Source organism: Onychomys torridus, chromosome 5 (assembly GCF_903995425.1).
Source record: "Onychomys torridus chromosome 5, mOncTor1.1, whole genome shotgun sequence".
Classification (NCBI taxonomy): Eukaryota; Metazoa; Chordata; class Mammalia; order Rodentia; family Cricetidae; genus Onychomys; species Onychomys torridus.
The window spans coordinates 7,982,442-8,002,691 of record NC_050447.1 but is presented as its reverse complement, the minus strand read 5'-3'; the positions used below and the strand labels follow the sequence as shown (position 1 = coordinate 8,002,691).

The following is a 20,250-nucleotide window of genomic DNA, read 5'->3' as shown; positions in this document are numbered from 1 at the left end:
CAGGGCCAGCATGGTCTATAGAGGAGTTCCAGGATGCCAGGGCCACACAAACAAACCCTGTCCCAACACCACCACCCCCCTTCAAAAGAAGAAGCATAAGCCTTCACACTAGCAAATCCTTATAATGCACACATACAAAATACGATTCAATAGATGATGTAAAGGAGGTATATAGATAAGAATGTACATTTTTCATAATAATGTATAATATGTGGAGGCATATCTCATGGGGTCAAACATAAATCTAGAGCAATACTTTTTAAAAATTATTTTTTATTTTATGTGTATAGCTATTTTGCTTACATGTGTGCCTGTGTACCTTGTACACACTTGGTACCTATGGAGACTGGAAGAGGGTGTCTGATCCCCTGGGACCATGTGGATGCTAGGAAGTAAACGGAGATCCCCAGGAAGGGCAGCCAGTGTTATTAAACCAAGAGCCATCTCTCCAGCCCCTAATGCAACACTTTGAATTCATCTTCTTTTTTGAGATAGAGTCTCAAGCTCTAGCCTAGGCTGATCTGGAACTCACAGCAATCCTCCTGCCTCCGTCTCCCAAATGCTGGGGTTACAGGTGTAAGCTGCCAAACAGAATTAACGATTTTGTATATAGAAATGGAATAACTGAAACTTAATTGAAAGCAAAAGCTCTATTTGAAGTTCACAAAGTTAAAAAACACGAGATGGACCACACTTCCCTTTGAAAAGGACTTTGGCGAGAATGGAGGGCGCTACCCCTTTTTATATGCAGGGCTTTTGTCTGATTACTAACCCAGCACCTATTTTCTTTCTTTCCTTTCCTCAATTCCTCCTCTTCCTGCCTCAGCTCCTCTCTCTGTTCCTTCCTTTCCCCCTGCTCCCCCTCCTCAGGGCGGAGATTGCAGGTGTGCCACCAGGGCAGGCTCCCAGCTCATTTTCTCTCTACAACCTACAACACTCCAAACTCAGAACTCCCTTTTGTTAGGAGAGCCCCAAGCATATACTTTTCAGAAATGCTCATTTATCTATTCATATTTTCACACGACTCCTTTTTTTTTTTTTTGAGACTGGGTCTCTCTTTATAGCCTTGGCTAACCTAGAACTCACTTTGTAGTGCAGACTGACCTTGAACTCACAGAGGGCAGGCCTGCCTCTGCCTCCAGAGTGTTGTGATTAAATACCTGCCCCACCACGCCCAGCTCTTTGGCACTTTATCTGATTATACTACCTTCTAAAATTTGTTCCAAGGCTTTGTTCCAGATACAACCACAAATAAGAGCTCTATTATAGGACTATGTCAAACTCGGCCTAAGTATAATAACTGTAAAACACACAAGAAGGTAAAGAGAACTAGGGTGTCCAGTACGATTCTGTTTCCCGTCCAACATCCTAGGGCAGGTTTTAAGCAAATACAAAGCCAACTGGAAGAAACAACCCACGAATGGAGGTAGTGTTAGACTTTATTGTGTCTCAGAAATGCATGCAACTGAAAGCTTTGTTGAGATTAAGGTATCGCACCACTGGGCAGAATGGCTCCTGGGTCAGGCCCTAGGCGTCCTGGAGGTCTCTCTCCGTCTCCCGGTGCACTGCATGGCGCGCTCCTGGTCCTGGGAGCCTCGCGCCACCAGGTCCTTCTTGGCTGGGTTATTTTTTCAGGCTGTCAAGTCGAGAAGACCCTCGGAAACTCCGGATCGCGAGGGTTCAACCGAGTACAAACTCCTGACACCGGATAGTGTCAAGGTGGCAAACTCAGACAGGGGTGGCGAGCGTGCCCGCCGCTCCTGCGCTCGTGCCAGGGTGGCGCTGCGTTCCCGGAGACCGCCGCCTTCCCCAGCGCGCGGGCCCGGGGCGGCGGGGCGGCGAGGACCCCAGCGCGCCGGCTGACTACAGATCCCAGGGTGCCTCTGCCATCTCGCTCCCTCCCAGCGCCGGCCCCGCCTCCCGGCCCTTGTTGTTTTGGCTGGAAGCGCTCCGGAGGAGTTTCAGAGAAAGTCTGGGTGGAAGCTAGAGGCGACGGATCGTGGGAAGGGGAGGCGGAAGGGCCAGAAGAAGGAGGGCCCGGGTCCGGGCCGCGCCTCCCCGAACCGGCCGCGCGCCCCCGGGTGGGGGAGGAGCGCAGGGGACGGGACAGAGGGGTCCCTCCCCGGAGCAGAGCCGCCTTGAGCCTTGTCCCTGCGCTGATCCCCGCCCTTGTCGGAGACCGGAGCGCAGACCCACCCTCCCGCCGCGGACCCGCGACCTCCCCGACGCCCGGCGACGCCCCAAGCCTCGCCTCCGGTCCCCGCGCTCCCTAGGCGGATCGGGACCTGTCCCTGCGTCCGCTGCCATCGGGACGCCGCACGCCTTCTCGGGCGCCCTCCTCGAAGCAGGGAGAAGGGAAAGGTCGCCCCCCGCTCACTGAAAGCGCCGGCTAGCGGAGCGGAGCGGACACCGTGCGCGGGCATTGTGTGTGCGCGTGCAGCGTGGGGTCCGCAGCAGGGAGCGCTCGCGGGAGGTCCCGTCCCCAAGGGGCGGAGCGCGGGGCTTAGAGCTCCGGGCTTCGGGTCCCGGCAGAGTCCCAGCGGAGCCCGACCGCTGCCGAGGCGGCGGGACGGCGCGCCTGGCGGCCAGGAGGGTGCACTGAAAGAAGGCCGGCGAGTTCTGGTCCCCGCGGCTCCCGTTCGGGTTCCGCTTCGGTCCGCGGATCTGCGGAAGAGAGCTCGACCGCCGACACAGGGCGCGCGGAGCCCGGCCGCCCCGTCGAGGGAATCTGCGAGTTCCCGTGGGCTGAGTGTGCCGGCCGTGCCCGGAGCGCGTCACTGTCTCCACTGACCCCTCCGGTGCCCGGCCCTCGAGCCCACACGGCGTGCACCATGAGCGGCGGCGAAGTGGTCTGCTCGGGATGGCTCCGCAAGTCGCCCCCGGAGAAGAAGTTGAAGCGTTATGTAAGTACCGGTCAGGGCACCGCCGGCCGCGGCAGCAGCAGCCTGCTCGCCCAGCTCCTCCAGGGATCCCGCCCTCCCCTTCCTCGATTCCTCTCTCGCCGGCTGGCCTCGGGCCGGGTGCGGTCCACTCGCACCTTGGCGTCCACTTGGCGGCCAAACTTTCTCCCTCCCTCCATATTGCAGACCGCCTCCCTTGCAGGCCGCATCGCCCCTGAGAGGGGCCCAGGCTCAAAGCTGGCTGCATACTTTTCGTTGTTAATTCCATTTAGCAAGGGTGGGGTGAGGCGGGGAGAAAGAGTCTTTTTTTATTTTCTGAACCAGATTCACATGGAGATGTTAAATCTCCCCGCACCGAGAAACCTTGGAGGTAGTAGTGATCATTGGTTCTCCCTTGGGTCCGCGCCCCCTCTGCGCCTCTAGGAGGTTGAGGGAAGCGAACCGTGGACGCAAGAAGTGGATCGTAGAGGCGAACTTCTCAAAATACTCGCACAGGGAAAAGGGGTGGGGGTGGGGGTTCTTACGCGCCCTACCGTCTGCTTAGCAGGGTTCACATTTTCGCGGTTTTGCTTTGAGGGACTCTGGAGTTTGGCCCGAACGCTGGCGGTTTGATGCGACAGGAGGGCGCTGGGGAGCCTGGTGGCTGATGTTTGGGCGCCTCGGACGCGCTGTCAAGCCCCGCAGGAGGGGACAGCTGAAGCCTGCAGGGGTTTCTGGGTGTTGTAATTCTTTTCCAGGGCACCAGAACGGCTCAAAGGGTATTTGTGTAATTGATTCAAGATGTCGATTGTGAGTTAAACTGTGTTCGCTGTTAGGAAAACTGTACCTCGAAGGAACCTACACTACTTCAGCGGAAATCTGTGCCCTACTCAGCAGTCTGGGATCTTAAGTCTTCCTCCAGATCGGCTAATTTTACGATGTCCCCTGCTAGCAGAGAAACGACACTTTGTCCTGACAGCGGAAGCAAATATTTTTCGAGTAAACGTGTTTTCCAAAAGCAAAACGTACAGTGTACCCCCTTAGGTAGAGTTCACTGCCGGTTTTGATGGAACCTGTTTCTGGTTGAAGGGACTCTGCGCCAAGTACCCCCACCTCGAGCTAATCCGAGTACTTGCTGCTTGCCTGCTTGAAACAGGCAGTATTTATTTCACAGAGCTCACCAGCGAGTTTCTGGTTTACTTTCTGCTAGAATGTATCACAGACAAGCAATTTCATTGAAAGATATGATTCGATAAATTGTCAGAGGATCCCCATCTGTCACGGTTTTCCTGGATTTCTTGGTAAAGATGCCAACTTGATTCCAAAAATTTGAGAGTGGCAGTGGCGTCTTCAGAATTAGTTGTAAAGAGTCGATTGTGTGTGTGTGTGGGGGAGGGGTGGGAAGAGAGATCCTCGGCTTGAGAAGGCACTGCTTCGGAAAGATCGCTTTGGGATACTTGGGGAAACTACAGCATATTTGCTGATAATGATAATGGAAGCCCCGTGCATTTTCTCCTGTTAGTTTGTGGCTCTCTAGCTGAGCTCTGTAGGCACCAGCCAAAGGGAAGGAAGTACAGAAGGGGAAAGGAGGAAAATCAACAACAACAAATAGTCTTATTAAGGGCCAAATAAAATAAAAACTGGGCACGGTGATATATGCCCACCCCCAGCACTCGGGAGACAGAAATGGGAGGCTTCAGGGCCAGCCTGATCTACATAGCGCATTCGAGGGTATCGAGGGCTATATATCTCAAAAACAAACAAAAACCACAAAAACAAAATAAAGTTCATTACTAATACAAATACTAATAATAAATACATAGATAAAAATAAATGGAAGTGTGGGGGGAATATACATGTATATGATTATGAATATTTATATGTATCGTTTGTGGACCATAGCAGTTTTTCTCCCATTAGAGTCCCAGTTAGACCAAACCCTGTTAACTTCTGAGTTGGGGAAGAGTGGGCTCATGCTAAACGTGGGACTTGGATTGGGTCATACAGTCATTTCAGACTCTACTTTCTATGAGTCACTATTGGCTGAGAAGTTTGGGGAACGGCAAAGTGAGTATATGTGGAGAAAGACGGCCAAAATGCAAAGTGCTTTCTTCTTTGTGTCCAACTTTAGTGGTGCGGATTTTCATAGATGCCTTCAGGAGAAAACCAGGTTCCTAAATAATTGTGTTTTCAATAAGCAGAAGGGTGTGGGGGAAGCCATGGGGTTTCTTGGTTGGTGGGAAGCTAGTGTTTTCGTGTGTGTGTGTGTGTGTGTGTGTGTGTGTGTGTGTGTGTGTGTGTGTTGCATGCCGGTATGCACGTGTTTACTTGTGGTAGCCAGAGATCAACCTCAGGCATGTCATTCCTCAGGAGCCACCTCCCTGGTTTGTCCCAGAGTGTCTCCCTGGGACTTGAGACTTACTGATGAGGGTCGGCTGGCCAGTTAGTGAGATCCAGGCGCTGCCTGTGTCCACCTCTCCAGGGCTGGCATTACAAGGTGCAGCATCATTCTTGGCTCTTACAAGGGGGCTGGGGTTGAAGTGAGTTCCTTGTGCTTCTGTGGGAGGCACATTATTGAGTGAGCCATCTCTCCAGCTGATGTGACGTAGGTGAGGATGGCTCAGGGTGACAGTGGACAGTGACTGCCAAGTGGTTTAGTCCCCAGGCTTGACACCCTCAGATTATTAAACCTTTGACTTAGGTGTCTGGCTTTGTTTCTGCAGAAGTGGTTTTGACCAGGGAGGATAGAGGAATGAACATATGCATTTTTCTATTCTTTTTTTTTTTTTTTTTTTGGTTTTTTTGAGACAGGGTTTCTCTGTGTAGCTTTGCGCCTTTCCTGGATCTCGCTCTGTAGACCAGGCTGGCCTCGAACTCACAAAGATCCGCCTGGCTCTACCTCCCAGTGCTGGAATTAAAGGCATGCGCCACCACCGCCCGGCTGCGTTTTTCTATTCTTGTTCTCTTTCATGGAAAGAATCCTGCAAAGTAGGCCGAAGACTGACTGATAACGGTTTTTATTTTTCATTTTTGTGTGTGTGTGTGTGTTTCTAAGGGGGGGACCCAAGGCCCTGAGGCTTCACATATAGCAGTGGTAAGTGCTCTAAAACGGAGCCATCTTTTAGACAGGATCTCACTGTGTAGCCATGGCTGGCCTGGAACCTGATAGGTAGCTCATGCTGGCCTCAAACTCACAGAGATCTGTCTGCTTCTGCCTGCCAACTGCTGGGATGAAAGATGTCATCACATCTGGCACTTTAAAAAAATATTTTAGTCTTTACTTATTTATAGCGCGTGCGCATACATGTGGTGGAGGTCAGAGAGCAACTTGTGGGAATCTGTTCTCTCCTTCCTCCATGGTCCTGAGTATCTAATTCAGGCTGCCAGGCTTAGGGCAAGTGCCTTACCCTCTGGGCCATCTTTCTGTCTGATAATGGTCTTTAATGAGCAGATTTGCCATGAAAAGCTTATCTTGGAGGCTTGTACTGTAATTATTAAATGAGGCTTTTGGGAGTTTGAGCATCATGGTTCTGCTGGGAAATGTTGCCCGTGGGACTTGGAAGCTCATCTCACTGTTGGCAGTATTTGTAGGGTAGTCCAAACACTGATTAAGATGACTGTTAAGGTTATTTTACCTATCTTCATGAACATGAGAACTGGAGTTCTGGCCCCTGGAACTCATGTGAAAAGCAGGGTAGATATGGCTGCTGCAGCAGCCTGTAATTCCAGCTCCAGAGAACTAGACACAGCACACTCAGGGCCAGCTGCATGGCTAGATTAGCTCCCACACTGAAGAGAGTTCCTCCTTCCAGAAATAAGGCAGAGAGCAATTGAGGAAGACATTTGATCTCCTCTGTGGGCCTGCACACATATTCACACACATGCACCCGTGTTATTATATGTTTGTGCCCACACACAAACACACATGCATACTGCATGCACATACGCAACAAAGTTATATTGGTTTCATCTCTAAGTCCATCTCAAATTGTGGCCCCTGATGCATTCTGTATAGCTCCAGCTTCTGTGTCTGTCTGTGCTCATCTGGTAGAGGAGCTTTTCTCAGAGAGAGAAAGTGACTTGCGATAAAAGTCTATTCTTTAGTCACTTCTTTTCAATCTTTTCTGTGCAAAATGGTAAGGATTTTTGCACGCTTCATACTCTGGGAGCTTGCTGACATCTGTTTGCAGTGAAAGTGAGTGTCCCATGATTTTCCATTCAGTTTTGCTGAATGATGGCCAGAGCTGAGTTACCAGGGTTATAGAGATGAGTGAGCTCGAAGGTAGTGCTCAGATTTTTTTATTAAAATTAAATTTGCAGGGCTGGGATGTGGCTCAGCCTGGCCTGTTGTACAGGAAGTCTTGTGTGTGATCTCCAGCACTTCCAAACCAGTCACACCACCTCAAGCCTGTAAGCCCAGCACTTGGGAGATGGAGGCAGGAAGATCCAAAGTTCAAGCTCCGCCTTGACTCAGGGAGATGGCTCAGTGGATAAGAGCACACCCAATCACCTGAGTTTGATCCTTGCAAGGAGAGAATTGGCTCTTGAAAGTTGCCCTCTGACCTGAAACCAAGCTCCATAGTGCACGTGTGTGTGTGTGTGTGTGTGTGTGTGTGTGTGTGTGTGTGTGGATTTCATTAGGATTTGAAATTTTCACAGAAATAGATGTAAATGAGTTAATAAAGGCTTGCCTCAAGCCAGCTGGCACTCACTGTATCTCTACAGGGGGAGCTTTCTTGTGGTCTGCCTCCAGCCTGGACACCCAGTGAGCTCCTCCACACAGCCGGCTGTCAGCTCTGGGCAGGTGTCAGCGAGGAGCAGGTGTTCCATCTCAGTCGGAGAACCTGCCTGGGAAGCCAGAGCAAGGTGGCCTGTTAGCAGACAGCCTGGAGCAAGGCCTCGGCTAGCTCTGGGGTGGGTGATCTGTCACCTGGCTTGAGTTCTGGCTGCTGCAGCTGTCAGTTAGCAGGGCAGTTTTTGTCTGGACTTTGAGAACACACCCCTCGTTCAGGAAATGAGCATAGAAACAGAAATAACCTCTCACTGGGTGGACGAGGAGTCCAGCATCTCCTTGGCTCAAGGATAATGGAGAGTGTGAACCAAACCAAAGCCTCTCTCCCGGCCTTACCTTGAAGACCGTGGCTTCTCTGTGGAAGGATACTTGTCCTTGTCGTCTCCATTCTAGTGAGCCTTCACTTCAAGTCTTGCTGTCTCCACCGTTTGAAGTGTGGCAGGACCATTGTCTATGAACACAGGGCTTTAACTACCAATTACGTTGTCTTCCTACTAGTTAATGATAGTTAATTCTTTTGTTGTGCCTGGGCAGAATGGTAAGTTGTATAAAGCTCCTCGTTAGCATTTCCAGATCCCTAAACCTTCAACTTTTGGGGGTTCAGAATTACTGTTTGGAAGCTGTGTTGTGTGGTAGTTTCTCTGCCACTTTTTACCCCCAAACTGGATCCTTCTTTTTCTTCTAAAATTGTGGAACCAAAACCAGGATGCAGGCACTCCCAGAACTGTGAAGAGGACACTCAGCGCCGCCAAGAACAGAAGTGGGAAGTGAATCTAGAGACTCCTCATCTCTTCACCGCCTGGATTGGCAAAGTTCGAGGCTGGAAAAGAGATGAAGGGAGAATAGGCTGATGAAGTGGAGAATATTCATGCCTTTTCAGGGAATGGGCGGAGAGTTCATGGAGCATTCAGGGACCACTTCTCTTTGTTCATTTTATGGTTCCTTCCAGGGTCAGCATGGCAACTGTAAACTGTACTGACGTTGGAAGAAGGTGTGTCGTTTGCCGTGCAGATGGGATTATAATAGAGCTAGAAGCCATCTGGTGGTCTCTTTCTCAGCTACCTTAGATCCAACCAGCTTCCAGCTTGGCTAGCCCACCTGAAGAGGAACTTCTGGCTTTTAGACATCCTGTTCTTGAAGGTAAACAAGATTAGGGTAGGGTAGAAGGTCAGCTAAATCGCCTAGGCTGTCAGGACTACAGATTTAGAATTCTGTTGTTGTTTTTTTTTTTTAAAAAAAAATTACGATCCCTTTTGGTCTGGGGATGTGGCGCAGTTGAGTGAGTGTGCCCAGCATGCATGACAGATAAAGCCTGGGTCAGTCCTCAGCATTGCATAAAACCACATGGTGTACTACTCCAATAATTTCTGGGTTTGGGATGTGCAGGCAGGCAGATGATCAGAAATTCAAGGTCACCCCTAGCTACATAGTTTGAGGCTAGCTTTTTTTAAAAAAGCTAGCTTGTCACTTTTTAGAAATGTCTTATGAGCAGGGGTTCTTGTGGTTCAGGCCTGCAGCACCTGGGAGGCAGAGGCAGGAGGACTGAGTTGAGACTCCATAGCAAACTGCATCTCAGACTAGGGATTGGATGAAAAACACTAGGGTTTCAGTGTGCCTTAGGCCTGTTGAGGGAGGAGGAAACAGGCTGAGTGCCAGGCTGTGCCTCTGGTCTCCCACCTGATCCTGTTTCCCTGGCAGGAGTTGGGGGCAGTAAAAGCTCCAGCCAGAGCATCCTCTTAGACATTTCCTGAAGTCAGAGGGCAGCCAGGACGCTGCTTGCTAGGCCTTAGTGCTCACCTCTGGTAGTTGCAGGAACATGGTAGGAATTCTCTGTGGCCTCCCCAGGGTTCCTCTCAGTACAGAATGCAGAGGGACAGTTGGCCTCAGCACTCTGGTGCTGGTGTACTCACAAGCAGTACCTGGCTCAGGGCAGAAGTTGCACAGCTTACCTGCTGGTTGAATAAATAAACAGGTATTTCAGAAGCTTTGGTCCTGGGCCTTGTGTGGAATGCGGTGGAGGCATGTGTCCACTCCCTCCCTGTGAGGAGTTTCTAATCTGTGGAAACAAGTTATAGATGCATGAACATTTAAATAGCTTTTAAGAGATTGGCTATGGAGTTGTCTGTGATTACTTGCTCCATGAGGGCTACAGATTACAATTTCCTCAGTTCAGACTGAGAACAGAGCAGGGAGAAGGCGGCCACAGACAACTTGTTACCAGAGTTTCAGGCTGTTCCAGGAAGACAGCCGGAGCAGAACCCTAAGGGAAGGATGGTTTTCAGTAAAGAAAGAGAATGTCAAAGTGACAAGAAATTCTTCAGAATGCTCGAGTTTCATGCCTGGAGTTTGGATGTCAGCTGGAACTTGGAGAAGTTTGTCTCTGCTATGACCTAGTAAGGTTCTCATGGGCACCTAACCACAGTGTGTTTTCTGCAACCAAGAAGAAGAAACAGTAACCTGTATGGTCACCTGGGCTTATTAAAATTCCAAGGGATCTGTGTTATTTAAGATTTCTCTATGTCTGTTTTGAGCTAAATAATTCATTCTGGCAAGGCTTCAGTTTACACCAGAGAGGGAGCATGTTCGGGTGGGAAGGAGAATAAAGAGCCTTTGATTCGTCTGCTTCTGCGTCAGAGCTTGGACTCTGGAAGCCATCTTAGCCCAGCTGTGCGGGTGCCAGCTGGTGCTGGAGGGGTGAGACCTCGTCTGACCGTTGAATGGCATGTGGGGGACCTCTCATTTCACGTTCCTCGGGTTAACATGGTACCTCATTTCTACCAAGCTAGAGCTTCCTCGGATTCTGCCATTTGAACTTGGAGGGAAGTCACATTTCTGTGACTCCTTTTATCTCAGTCCGTGTGTCCACTAATTAGGGAAAACTTAGAATTGCAAGGCTCTTTCTCTCCTCTTGGACAACAGCACAGATAACATCAGTATTCTTTGGATTACTGAGAGAAAGAGGTCTGCTGTGAGGTGGATTTCCACATTTGTTAAATGCATAGACCCTTCCACCGCGAACTCGGGGGAGGGGTGGTTTGGGAACTTCATGGATTGTAGGCAACATTTAGGCCTGTAGAGTTGTTGGGAAAAGTCATTTCAGGAGCTAGAAGTTTTTGTTGGACCATTCTGAACTCTACACATGGGCACCTTAAATAATCCAAGGATTCCTGAGCTGGAAGAAAGAGTGTGTTTATATTTTAGGCAATTCTTTTATCCATCTAGAAGGGGGAAAAAATCTCCCTATTTGAAAATTTCTCATTTCCAAATTAATAGCCAAGTGGTCAGCTCACAGGCTTCTGGCAGTCCCGCAGCTTTGTGAGAGGCAGGGCCTTGGATGCATATTGGGTCCTTATCTCTGTTACTTTAGCTCTTGAAGCTTGCTGATTACAACTTTTAGCCGCCAAGTCCCGTACTGAACTATTATCTGGAACAAAAAGTTTCCATGCGGCTTGCCTTGGCTCTGGTGTTGTAGGGACAGCACAGCGTGGAGGTAGCGATTTGGAAAGGAGAAGGCTGCTGGAAGGCAAACGTGAGTTCTTCAATATTCTCCTACTGGTTCAGTCTGCCTTTCCCTGCCTTGGCATGTTTTCCAGAAAACATTTGTCATTTTTCTAAACTAAGTCATCTTTCATTTTTATACACTGGAAAGAATGCTGCATTTACTCACAGGCTTTTCTCATTCTGTTCTCTTCCTCCTCTCTCTCTGTCTCTGTCTCTGTCTCTCTGTGTCTCTGAACTTCTTACTTTGAATTCCTACTTGGACTAGGTATGTCTGTTCTAAAAAACAATGTCCTAAAAGGGAGGTGGGAACCAAATTACCACATTGTTTTTTGAATTAAAACAACACACTAAAGTTTAAACATTTCATTTCAATTTAAAAAATCTCCCATCATTTTTTTAAAGGAAGAAAAATACTGGACTTTGCTTTAACTGTACTATCAAATGTGTTTCCTTTCCCTATTATTTATTTTCTTTTGCTTTGACTCAAGTAGTTTGAGTCCATTTTAGACAGTCTTCTCAAGACTACAGGGCATGGACAATAACAGTGACAGCTCTGTTTTCTGTTTGGAAAGAGGCCTGACCGCTGCTCTGAAGAAGAGGGGAAAATATCTCTCATAACACTAGATAAAGTTGAATTTATGTTAACATTGGATCACTGCATGAAATAAGCAGATAAATATAATTTTATTTATTTTAAAAATTCTTTAGACAGACTTATTTAATTTTGCATGGATGAATGTTTGCTGGATGTGTGTCTGTCCCGTCACCACACACGTGTCTGATGCCGGTGGAGGTCAGAAGAAGGCGTCAGATCCCGTCCATGGTACTGGAGTTATGGATAGCTGTGAACCACCTCATAGGCGCTAGGAACCGAACCTGGGACCTTTGCAGGAGCAGTAAGTGCTCCAAGTGTAGAGCCACCTCTTTAGCTCTGGTAAACATGATTTTAGTTAGAAGGCCATTTTCTCCGGCTTGTCCTCTTAGGGATTTTGAGAGTTTGTCTTATTGCTGTTTTTTTTCTGCTGTATTTAGTGCCTTGGCTTGCCTGTTGTTGTAAAATTGTTTTTGCTAACTTTCAGGAGTCAGAGAAAAGTAAGTCTTTGTTTCTGGAGCCCCCTCCCCTCTTCTGTTAACTTGGGTCACCACTGTGAGGTAGCCAGGACTGGAGTGGTGAGGGTGTTTTTCCCAGTAGGCACCCTGCTCCCTTCATCCCTCCTGCTACACAGCTTTGTTACTAGTGCACTGGGAAATGTGGCTGGGCCACTTCTGACTGCAGGACTCCGCCCCAGATGGCTACCTGATTAAAGAATTAACGCTGTCTTCGGGGCTCTGGCCTGGAGCTTGGCCTCCCACAGTGCTCCAGCCGCTTGCACACGTCTGGCAGCCAAGATCTCACCGCTGCTAGTTGACAAGGTGACACTTGTCTTTCAGGGGAGAAGCACTTGACTGTTTCAGTTTGGACCGAGAACTGCTTGGTAAGATGCCTCCTTCCGCCCTTTGAATTCCGACAGTGGTGTGGGGCTTACTGAGGAGTGATGGGTGTTCGTTCATTCAGGGACCTGTTCAGCTAGGGAGGTCATGTTTGAACCCTCAGCCTCTGGTGGTTATTATGGGCGTGATCAGTTCTCCCTGGTAATTTCAGGTTAAATGGTTTGAAGTATCGAGAGAAAGTGAAAGGAAAGACTGAGTACTGGAGAAGGGAACTTGCTCTATGGTGTGTTATGTACACGCCTCTTCACTGGGTATGTAAGTCATTTAATGCCGCCCAGAAAAGGGCCAGAATCAAACAGGTCCCATCGAGTAGAGTTCTGTGAGGCATCTGGTAGTCGGTCAGGTTCATCAGTGTGTACTGCTCCACTCAGGAAGCATTTTTCAAGATGCTGTTCATAATGACCCACAGTATACACAATAAAAAGAAAGTGTGTATTCATTTCAAACCATCATTGCTTCATTTGTTGTTCTTTGGTGTTTGTGGCAGGATATTAATTCCCAGAGGGCAGAGGGCATCTATACTTTGCAACAAATGTGGAAACCTGTGCAATCTCTTGACCAGTATAACCAAACAGCTGTAGACTTTGAGTCCAGAATTGCACATCACCTTGTCCAGTGCCTCCTCCTCAGCTTTCCTGAACCCTTCCTCAGGCGTGGTCTGGTCCTCTGCTTTTCATTTAGACTCTTTGGTTTCAGAGCAGAAACATCAACTCTATTGAATATTCTTTCTCTTTCCAGTTGTCCACATCTCCTCCCCACTCAGGGGAAGGAGTCCAAACCCCCATGTTACAGGGAATGGAAAAGAGCCTCAGGGAGAGCGATCAATCTAAGGTCGTGCAATGTGACCAGCTGTGCCATCTGGGTCAGACATGTCATGGTGAGGGGTAAATCCTGTAGTTACCCCGTGAGTGCGCAAGGCATGGTGAAGAACTTGACTGGAGAGGAACACAGCTCTCATCTTCAAGAGTTGGTTTGCCAGGACATGGGATGTGCACACACTCAGAATCCTGTGTGTATGAGTGATGTATGAGATGGGGCTCTCCTAGAATCCAGCAAAGAGAGATTCAGGAATTCAGGAAGACCATAAAAAGGAACCATTTCCTCAGAGCTTAGTTAAGGACAGTTCCATTTTTAAAGGTGGGGGCAAGGATATAGTACTCTGTTCACATCTCTCCCTTTCCCCGGCTACCCTCATAGCCACTCATGTATGTAATGGAAGACAACTGAGTCCTTCTCCATGGTCCTAACTAGAACCATTTCCACCAGCTTCTATGGGGAGCCCCTTGCTACCAAGTCTAGGGTGAACCATAGTTCTTTCTTGAAATTCTTGGGTGTATGTGACCAAGTCCCATCCTGTACCTTCCTGACACAGGCTGTAACCTGCTTCAGTCCTGGAGTTGCTAAGAGCTCAAGCCTCGCCTTCCTTCTGCCTTCTGTCAGTGGCTTTTCATCCATTGTGAGGTTTGAACTCCTTGAAAGTTTAAAAGCCCTGTGGTCTGATGGGTCAGCTAGATCGGCTTTAAGGAAAGACACCCGCCCCAAGTGTAATGACCCAAGTTCGATCTCCAGGACCAACGTGTCAACAATCATTTAAGTGACTGAATTCTGAACACTGCAGGCTGGGAAAGACTTTATGTGCCAGGCAGAACCTCTGTCCAAAGAGCTGTTGTCCTTCGAATCATAACCCAAATACTCACTTTGCCTCACTCCCTAGCTAGAGCACAGGCCATTGTCTGGGGGGTGGGGGAGTGCTGAGTCATTTACCCATGCTTTTTATTACCTCTTGGCTGGAAGATCACCATTCATTGTTCATAAGCCGCCCAGCTTGTTTACTTTTTATAAATTACATGTAATCAAGCCTTCTTGCAGGTCCAGCTACTGTAATTGGCAGTCACCACAAAGCTGGGCCAACGAGTCTGCATTTGTGCTGAAGTCTCCTGTTGGGTGCAAGTCTGCTGGCCAAGCGTACTTGTCTCTCCCACCTTTCAAATGGAAGACCTGGCACAGGTCCCGTGATGTGACCCCTAGTTAGGACTTGGTAGCGTCCTTGTTGTCCTTTAGTTTGGGAAAGTGAAGGATTTGAGGTAGTGGTCCTCAAATCTCCATGACGTCACCTGTGTCATTTCTAAAGTGAAACCTTGCTGTTCCATTTCCTTCCCCCATCAATGACTTTAGTAAGTATAGGTAAGGGCTTTGAAACTCTACAAAAAAGAAAGAAAGAAAGAAAGAAAGAAAGAAGGAAAGGAAAGGAAAGGGAAAGGAAAGAAGGGAAGGAAGGAAGGAAAAGGAAGGAAGGAAAGGAAGGAAGGAAAGGAAAGGAAGGAAGGAAGAAAAAGAAAGAAAGCCAAGTAGTGTGCTGGAGAGAATTCTTAGCAATAAGAAACTTGCTGCTCTTCCGGGAGAGCTGGCTTTTGTTTCGGGTGGCTCAATGCCAGGGAACCTGACCACATGGCCTTGTCACAAATACACAGACCTAGACATACGTACACATAGATAGAAAAAGAAGTATTTTTTAAAAAAGCGAATATTTATATATTTTGTATTTATCTGTGGGGTTTGTAGATGTACATATTTGGGTGTGTGCACACATGTGTGTACTTGCACAAACGGAAGATAAAGGTCTATACCAATGTCTTCAGTTGCTCTCCACCTTATTTATTTTATTTTATTTTTCTGAGGCAGGATCTCTCAGTAACCTGGAGGTCACTAATTATCTAGACTAGCTGGTCTGTAGGGCCCAGGAATCCCCCTGCTCTGGTTTTCTGGCATTAAAGTTACATGTGTCCACTACCACACCTGGCTTTTTCTTTCTTTATTTTATGTGCCTGCTGGTATCTGAACTCGGGTCCTCCTACAGCACATTACAGCTGAGTCACCTCCTCAGTTCTAAAATCCTACAGTTAAAAATCTGAGCAACCCCGATGATTTGATGTCAGTGGGCCTCAGATAATTCTTGGAAATGCTGATCTTGGTGCAAAGGGAAAAAGAATGAAATATCTAATAAAAGCGAATATTATTTTCATTGGAATGGGAAGGTAAAATCAGTTCAGAGTTCCTTTGTCTTGTTTCTTTGAGATGAGGGGAGTGTGGGATCCTTGGAAACACAGGGTTTAGTTTGCCTTTTTGTTTTCTGGTTGTGATTGACACCAACTTATCCCTCCATAAGGATGTACTTAGAAGATGGTAAAACTAAAAGAGAATTTTCAGAATGGTCAGACTATTAAAAAGTACCTTAGTGTTACTAAGTCCTCAAAAGATGTCGAGGCAGAGAAGGTATTAAGCTGATATCCATTAGACAAGAATGTGTATCCATTCAAAAGAGGACTTTATAGATGGCTTAGAGATGAGGACGAGAGATGAAGGGGGATTAGTTCTTCACCACGAGTACTGGTTATTCTGGTTATAGGATCTGAAAGAGTATTATTAAAGTCACATTTCCTGGAATAGTTCAGAATTCAAATAGCTTTCCCACTGGCTTGTCCTACTTTTTGGTTCTGAGATGTAATTGGTGTAGAAAGAGTACCACGCTGGTTGTTCTTAGTAACAGACGTCTAACTTCTTACTTTTCAGCTATTGTTTATGTATGTGTATAGCCCACAGTTCACACTAGAGAATGAGAGCTCGAGAGACCCTGGCTATTGTAGAACATCATCCAAGAAGTGGAACAGGTAAGAATGATTGCTTAGGCCGGCGGTGGTGGCACACGCCTGTAATCCCAGCACTCGGGAGGCAGAGGCAGGTGGATCTCTGTGAGTTCAAGGCCAGCCTGGTCTATAGAGTGAGTTCCAGGACAAGTTCCAAAGCTACACAGAGAAACTCTGTCTCGAAAAAGAAACAAAACAAAAAAGAATGGCTGCTTAACCCTAGCAGGGGAATGAAGGCGTTTTCTTCCAGCTGTGTCCAGTCTTCATCTAGAAAGCTGGGTTTTGTTGTTGCTGACTGTTTCCTTCTGTGTTACTTACAGAGAGATATTGACCAAAGATATCAATAATGGTTTGGGAGATATTTATCATGTGGTGGTATCACCACCTTTATTAAACCGTCCACCTTAATAGCTCCATCCATCTTGGCACCAACATCTGCTTTCCACTCACACGCTCCTCAGAACTCTTACCGCCATAGAGTCATGGCAGCTGCTTGCCCATCATCCCTCTCTATTCTGCCTCCCATCTCTCCTTTCCTCCCTCACTGATTTACACAGGAACACTTCATCCTCTTAATGACCCTGCCCATCTGCCTACAAGATCTCCGAACATCTTCATATCTGCTTTGTAAGTGTAGAGGATCATTATTGTCATTATGGGAAGTGGAGGCCACACCCGTGTACTGCTCAGAGCAAGTGAGTTGGGTCAGTAGATCTTTAGCAGTCGAAACAAGCAGGAGGGTTGTTGCTGTGTGCCAGTGGTGACCCAAAACCAGCTTCTTCCACTGCTGGCAACCCGGGACGGCGCTCTCCATGACTTCTGCTCTTCTCTAGGCACTGAAGGCCAAGCACAGGAGTGTCCTCTTCTCCCAGGTGACTTCATACCCTTGCTTTTGATGCTGCTGTGGTCATATGCTTGTTAGATGTTTCCTACTGGCCTCAATCGTCACACTTTTATTGTGGAGCCTACTCTAGTCCATATATATTTAACCTAAAGGTAGAGGTTTCCAGTCGCCCCAGAAAACAAGTCGTCATGCTTACAGGGGGAAGCCTAATCAGGAAATCATCTCAGTGCCACTGAGAAATGATGGCTTAGAAACTGTCAGTCATTGTTGCCACTCGGTGTTCTTGTGGGGTTTAGCACAGAGATAAAGGGTTATAAGATATTGGTTAGCAGATTTATTGTCTTTGTAAGCTACTAAAAGGAAATGTTCTCTCTCTTTCCCTCTCCTCCCTCTGCCCCCCCCCCCCCCACGGTCTCATGTAGCCTAGGTGGAACTGTTTTTTTTTTTTAATTAGAATTACTGTTGAACTATAATATATTTAGTCCTATAACATCTTTATGTTTTTACAGCAACTATATTTGAATAGAATATGTATGTACACTGACTTGCAGTTCATACATACTATGTTGATATTTGATTTTAGGTAATATTAATTATTATTATTTTGAGACAGAATCACGGTCTCGCTGTGTAGCCTTTGCTTTATAGACCAGGCTGGCCACAAACTCAGCAAAGATCTTCCTGTTTCTGTCTCCCAAGTGCTGAGGTTAGAGGCATGCTCTGCCATTTGCAGCTTAGGTCATAAAATTTAATATACTTGGTATATTTAAACCTTTAAAAGTCTATCTATATAATCCAGCAACTTTTTTTTGCTTCCAAGGCTATTACTTAGCTGTTTCTACACCTGTGGGTCTGCAGCAGAGTTGAACTGAAATTGGAGACTTCGACTGTTGCTGGTCCATTCCTGCAGTTTGCCTAAGATGAGGGAAGCAGGGAAAGGAAGAGATGTCAGAAATCTTTTTTTAGGTTTACTTTATTTTTTATTTTATGTGTATTGGTGTTTTGCCTGCATGTATGTCTGTGTGAGGGTGCCAGAGCTCCTGGAACTGGAATTAGAGACAACTGTGAGCTGCCGTGTGGTGCTAGGACTTGAACCTGAGTCCTCTGGAAGGGAAGCCAGTGCTCGTAACCACTGAGCCATCTCTCCAGCCCATCAAATAACTTTTAAGCAAGTAGAAGATACTCTGATTTTTTTTTTTTTTTTAAAGCAAGTGTATTTAGTTCCAACTTGGGTTATTTATTTGGTGAGCCGCCTGAGCTGGGACCAAGGGCAGCTTGAGCTGACTCTTTAAACACTTTCTCACCTTCGGAGTAAGTTCTTTCTTGAGCACAGTCCTGCCTGCTCACACAGGCTTCTTGTTTTTATAAACCACATGTTTTCTGAGTCTGAGGCAGTTATTGAAGCTTCTTAAGTAAAAGCACATGATTGAAGAAAGAGATAAGTGTCGGAACTGGGTGAAGGTGCAGTCAGTCAGCAAAGGGCCTCGCAAGTGTGAGGACCCAGTTCCAGCCTCAGAACCATGTGTAAAGCTGCTGCCTGTGGTGGTTCCTGCTTTGAATCCCAACACTGAGGCCTCAGAGTGGTGGTTCCCCAGGGCTCACTGGCCAGCCCGCCTGCTTGCCATATTCAGTGAACTCCAGGCCAATGAGAGAAACCGTCTCAGGGAACAAGATGGATGGTGACCTCACTACATACGCGCACACACACACACACACACACACACACACACACACACACACACGCACGCACGCACGCACACGCACACACAGGTGGTAAAGGTCCATTTCTCTTATTTAATCAATGGAGAAAAATTATATTGTTCTTTCTTATCCTTTTTGTTTTCTTTTGAGCCAGGGTCTCCTAATTAGGTAGCCATAGTTGGCATGAAGCTCTCTGTGTAGATCAGGGTGGCCTCAGACTCATGACAATCCTCCTGCATCTTGGGTGGGCATTGCAGGCATGTGCCACTATGTCCAGCAATTTTTTTTTTTTTTTTTTGAGACAAAAATTTAAACTGTTGACAGATTGGCCTCCAACTCCCTGTGGAATCTCACTGCATACTCCAGGGCAGTCTCCAGGTGGACCTCCAACATGCTGGGGCTGTGATTGTGTACCACCATGACTGGCTTTCTCCCCACAGTTTTTTTTTTCTTTCAGCCCTTGGGGTCAAACCTTGGGCCTTGCATTTCAAGACAAGCACCCCACCACTGAAGCACACACCCGACCCTCTTCCTATTCTTAATGAGAAAAATGAGGCCTATAGGAAATGTAAGCCTAGGAAACATTCTCTATCCAAGACCACTTACTCTAGCAATCGGAGCTGGACCAGACAGAACTCAAATGTCCAACCAGACATGTCCAGCTTCAGATGTCCAGTCGGAGGCCTGCAAATTCTTCTACCCTCAGACACTGCTCACTGCTGAGTTTCACACATGACAAGAGCCTTGTAGGTGCCCCAGAGCGGCTATAATATCATAACCCATCCCAACTTGTCTCTTTGGTTTGTTAAATGTGGTTAAAAATAAATGACTGCCACATTCTGTCGAGCAGACCACTGGAGCCCTGGCCTCGAGTGCACAGCAGTCAGTGCAGCTGAGGAGAACGTGGAACTCTAGATTTCGGTCTCCTCACCAACGCTGGGAGTGCAGGCGTGTGCCACCATGCCAGTTTCAGCCACGCAGTAGTTCAGTCGCATTAGTGTTACTAATTACTCCCTGCTGTCTAGCCCATTCCTGGCATCTCCATCCAGCCTCTGAAGCACAGGGCGCATCCCAGAGCCTGTACACACACATTTCAGGAAGGCTTGCACCCCCAAGGTGGTGTGCTCTCACTGTAGTAGGAAGTTAGTTTTATGTGGGATTTGCTCATCTAACCCACACAGATGATCCTACTGTAGTGTGCTTTTGGAAATCCCACACACCTTTCTGCCCCTGAGGAAAAATTTCTTCCTGATGTTGGATTCAGTGCTGTGTTTAATCTTGAGCATATGAGAATGAGTCACCCTGGAGAAGTGTGCAATCACTCATGCCTTCCAACTTCGCTTTAGTTTTTGAAATTGAGGACAATCTTGGCGTGTGAGTAAGGTCTAACACAGAGAA

The 20,250-nt window shown here is 47.6% G+C and overlaps 1 protein-coding gene across 2 annotated transcripts in view; it reads left to right on the top strand.

Annotated features, from left to right (window-relative positions):
- Positions 1-1,943: 1,943 nt before the first annotated feature.
- Positions 1,944-20,250, top strand: part of Gab1 (GRB2 associated binding protein 1) — an 88,072-nt gene continuing 69,765 nt past the window's right edge. For both annotated transcript variants that reach the window (XM_036186813.1, XM_036186812.1), the window contains exon 1: positions 1,944-2,903. In XM_036186813.1, the coding sequence (XP_036042706.1) occupies positions 2,832-2,903 (72 nt within the window). In that variant the 5' untranslated portion in view covers positions 1,944-2,831. The remainder of the gene's footprint in view (positions 2,904-20,250) is intronic.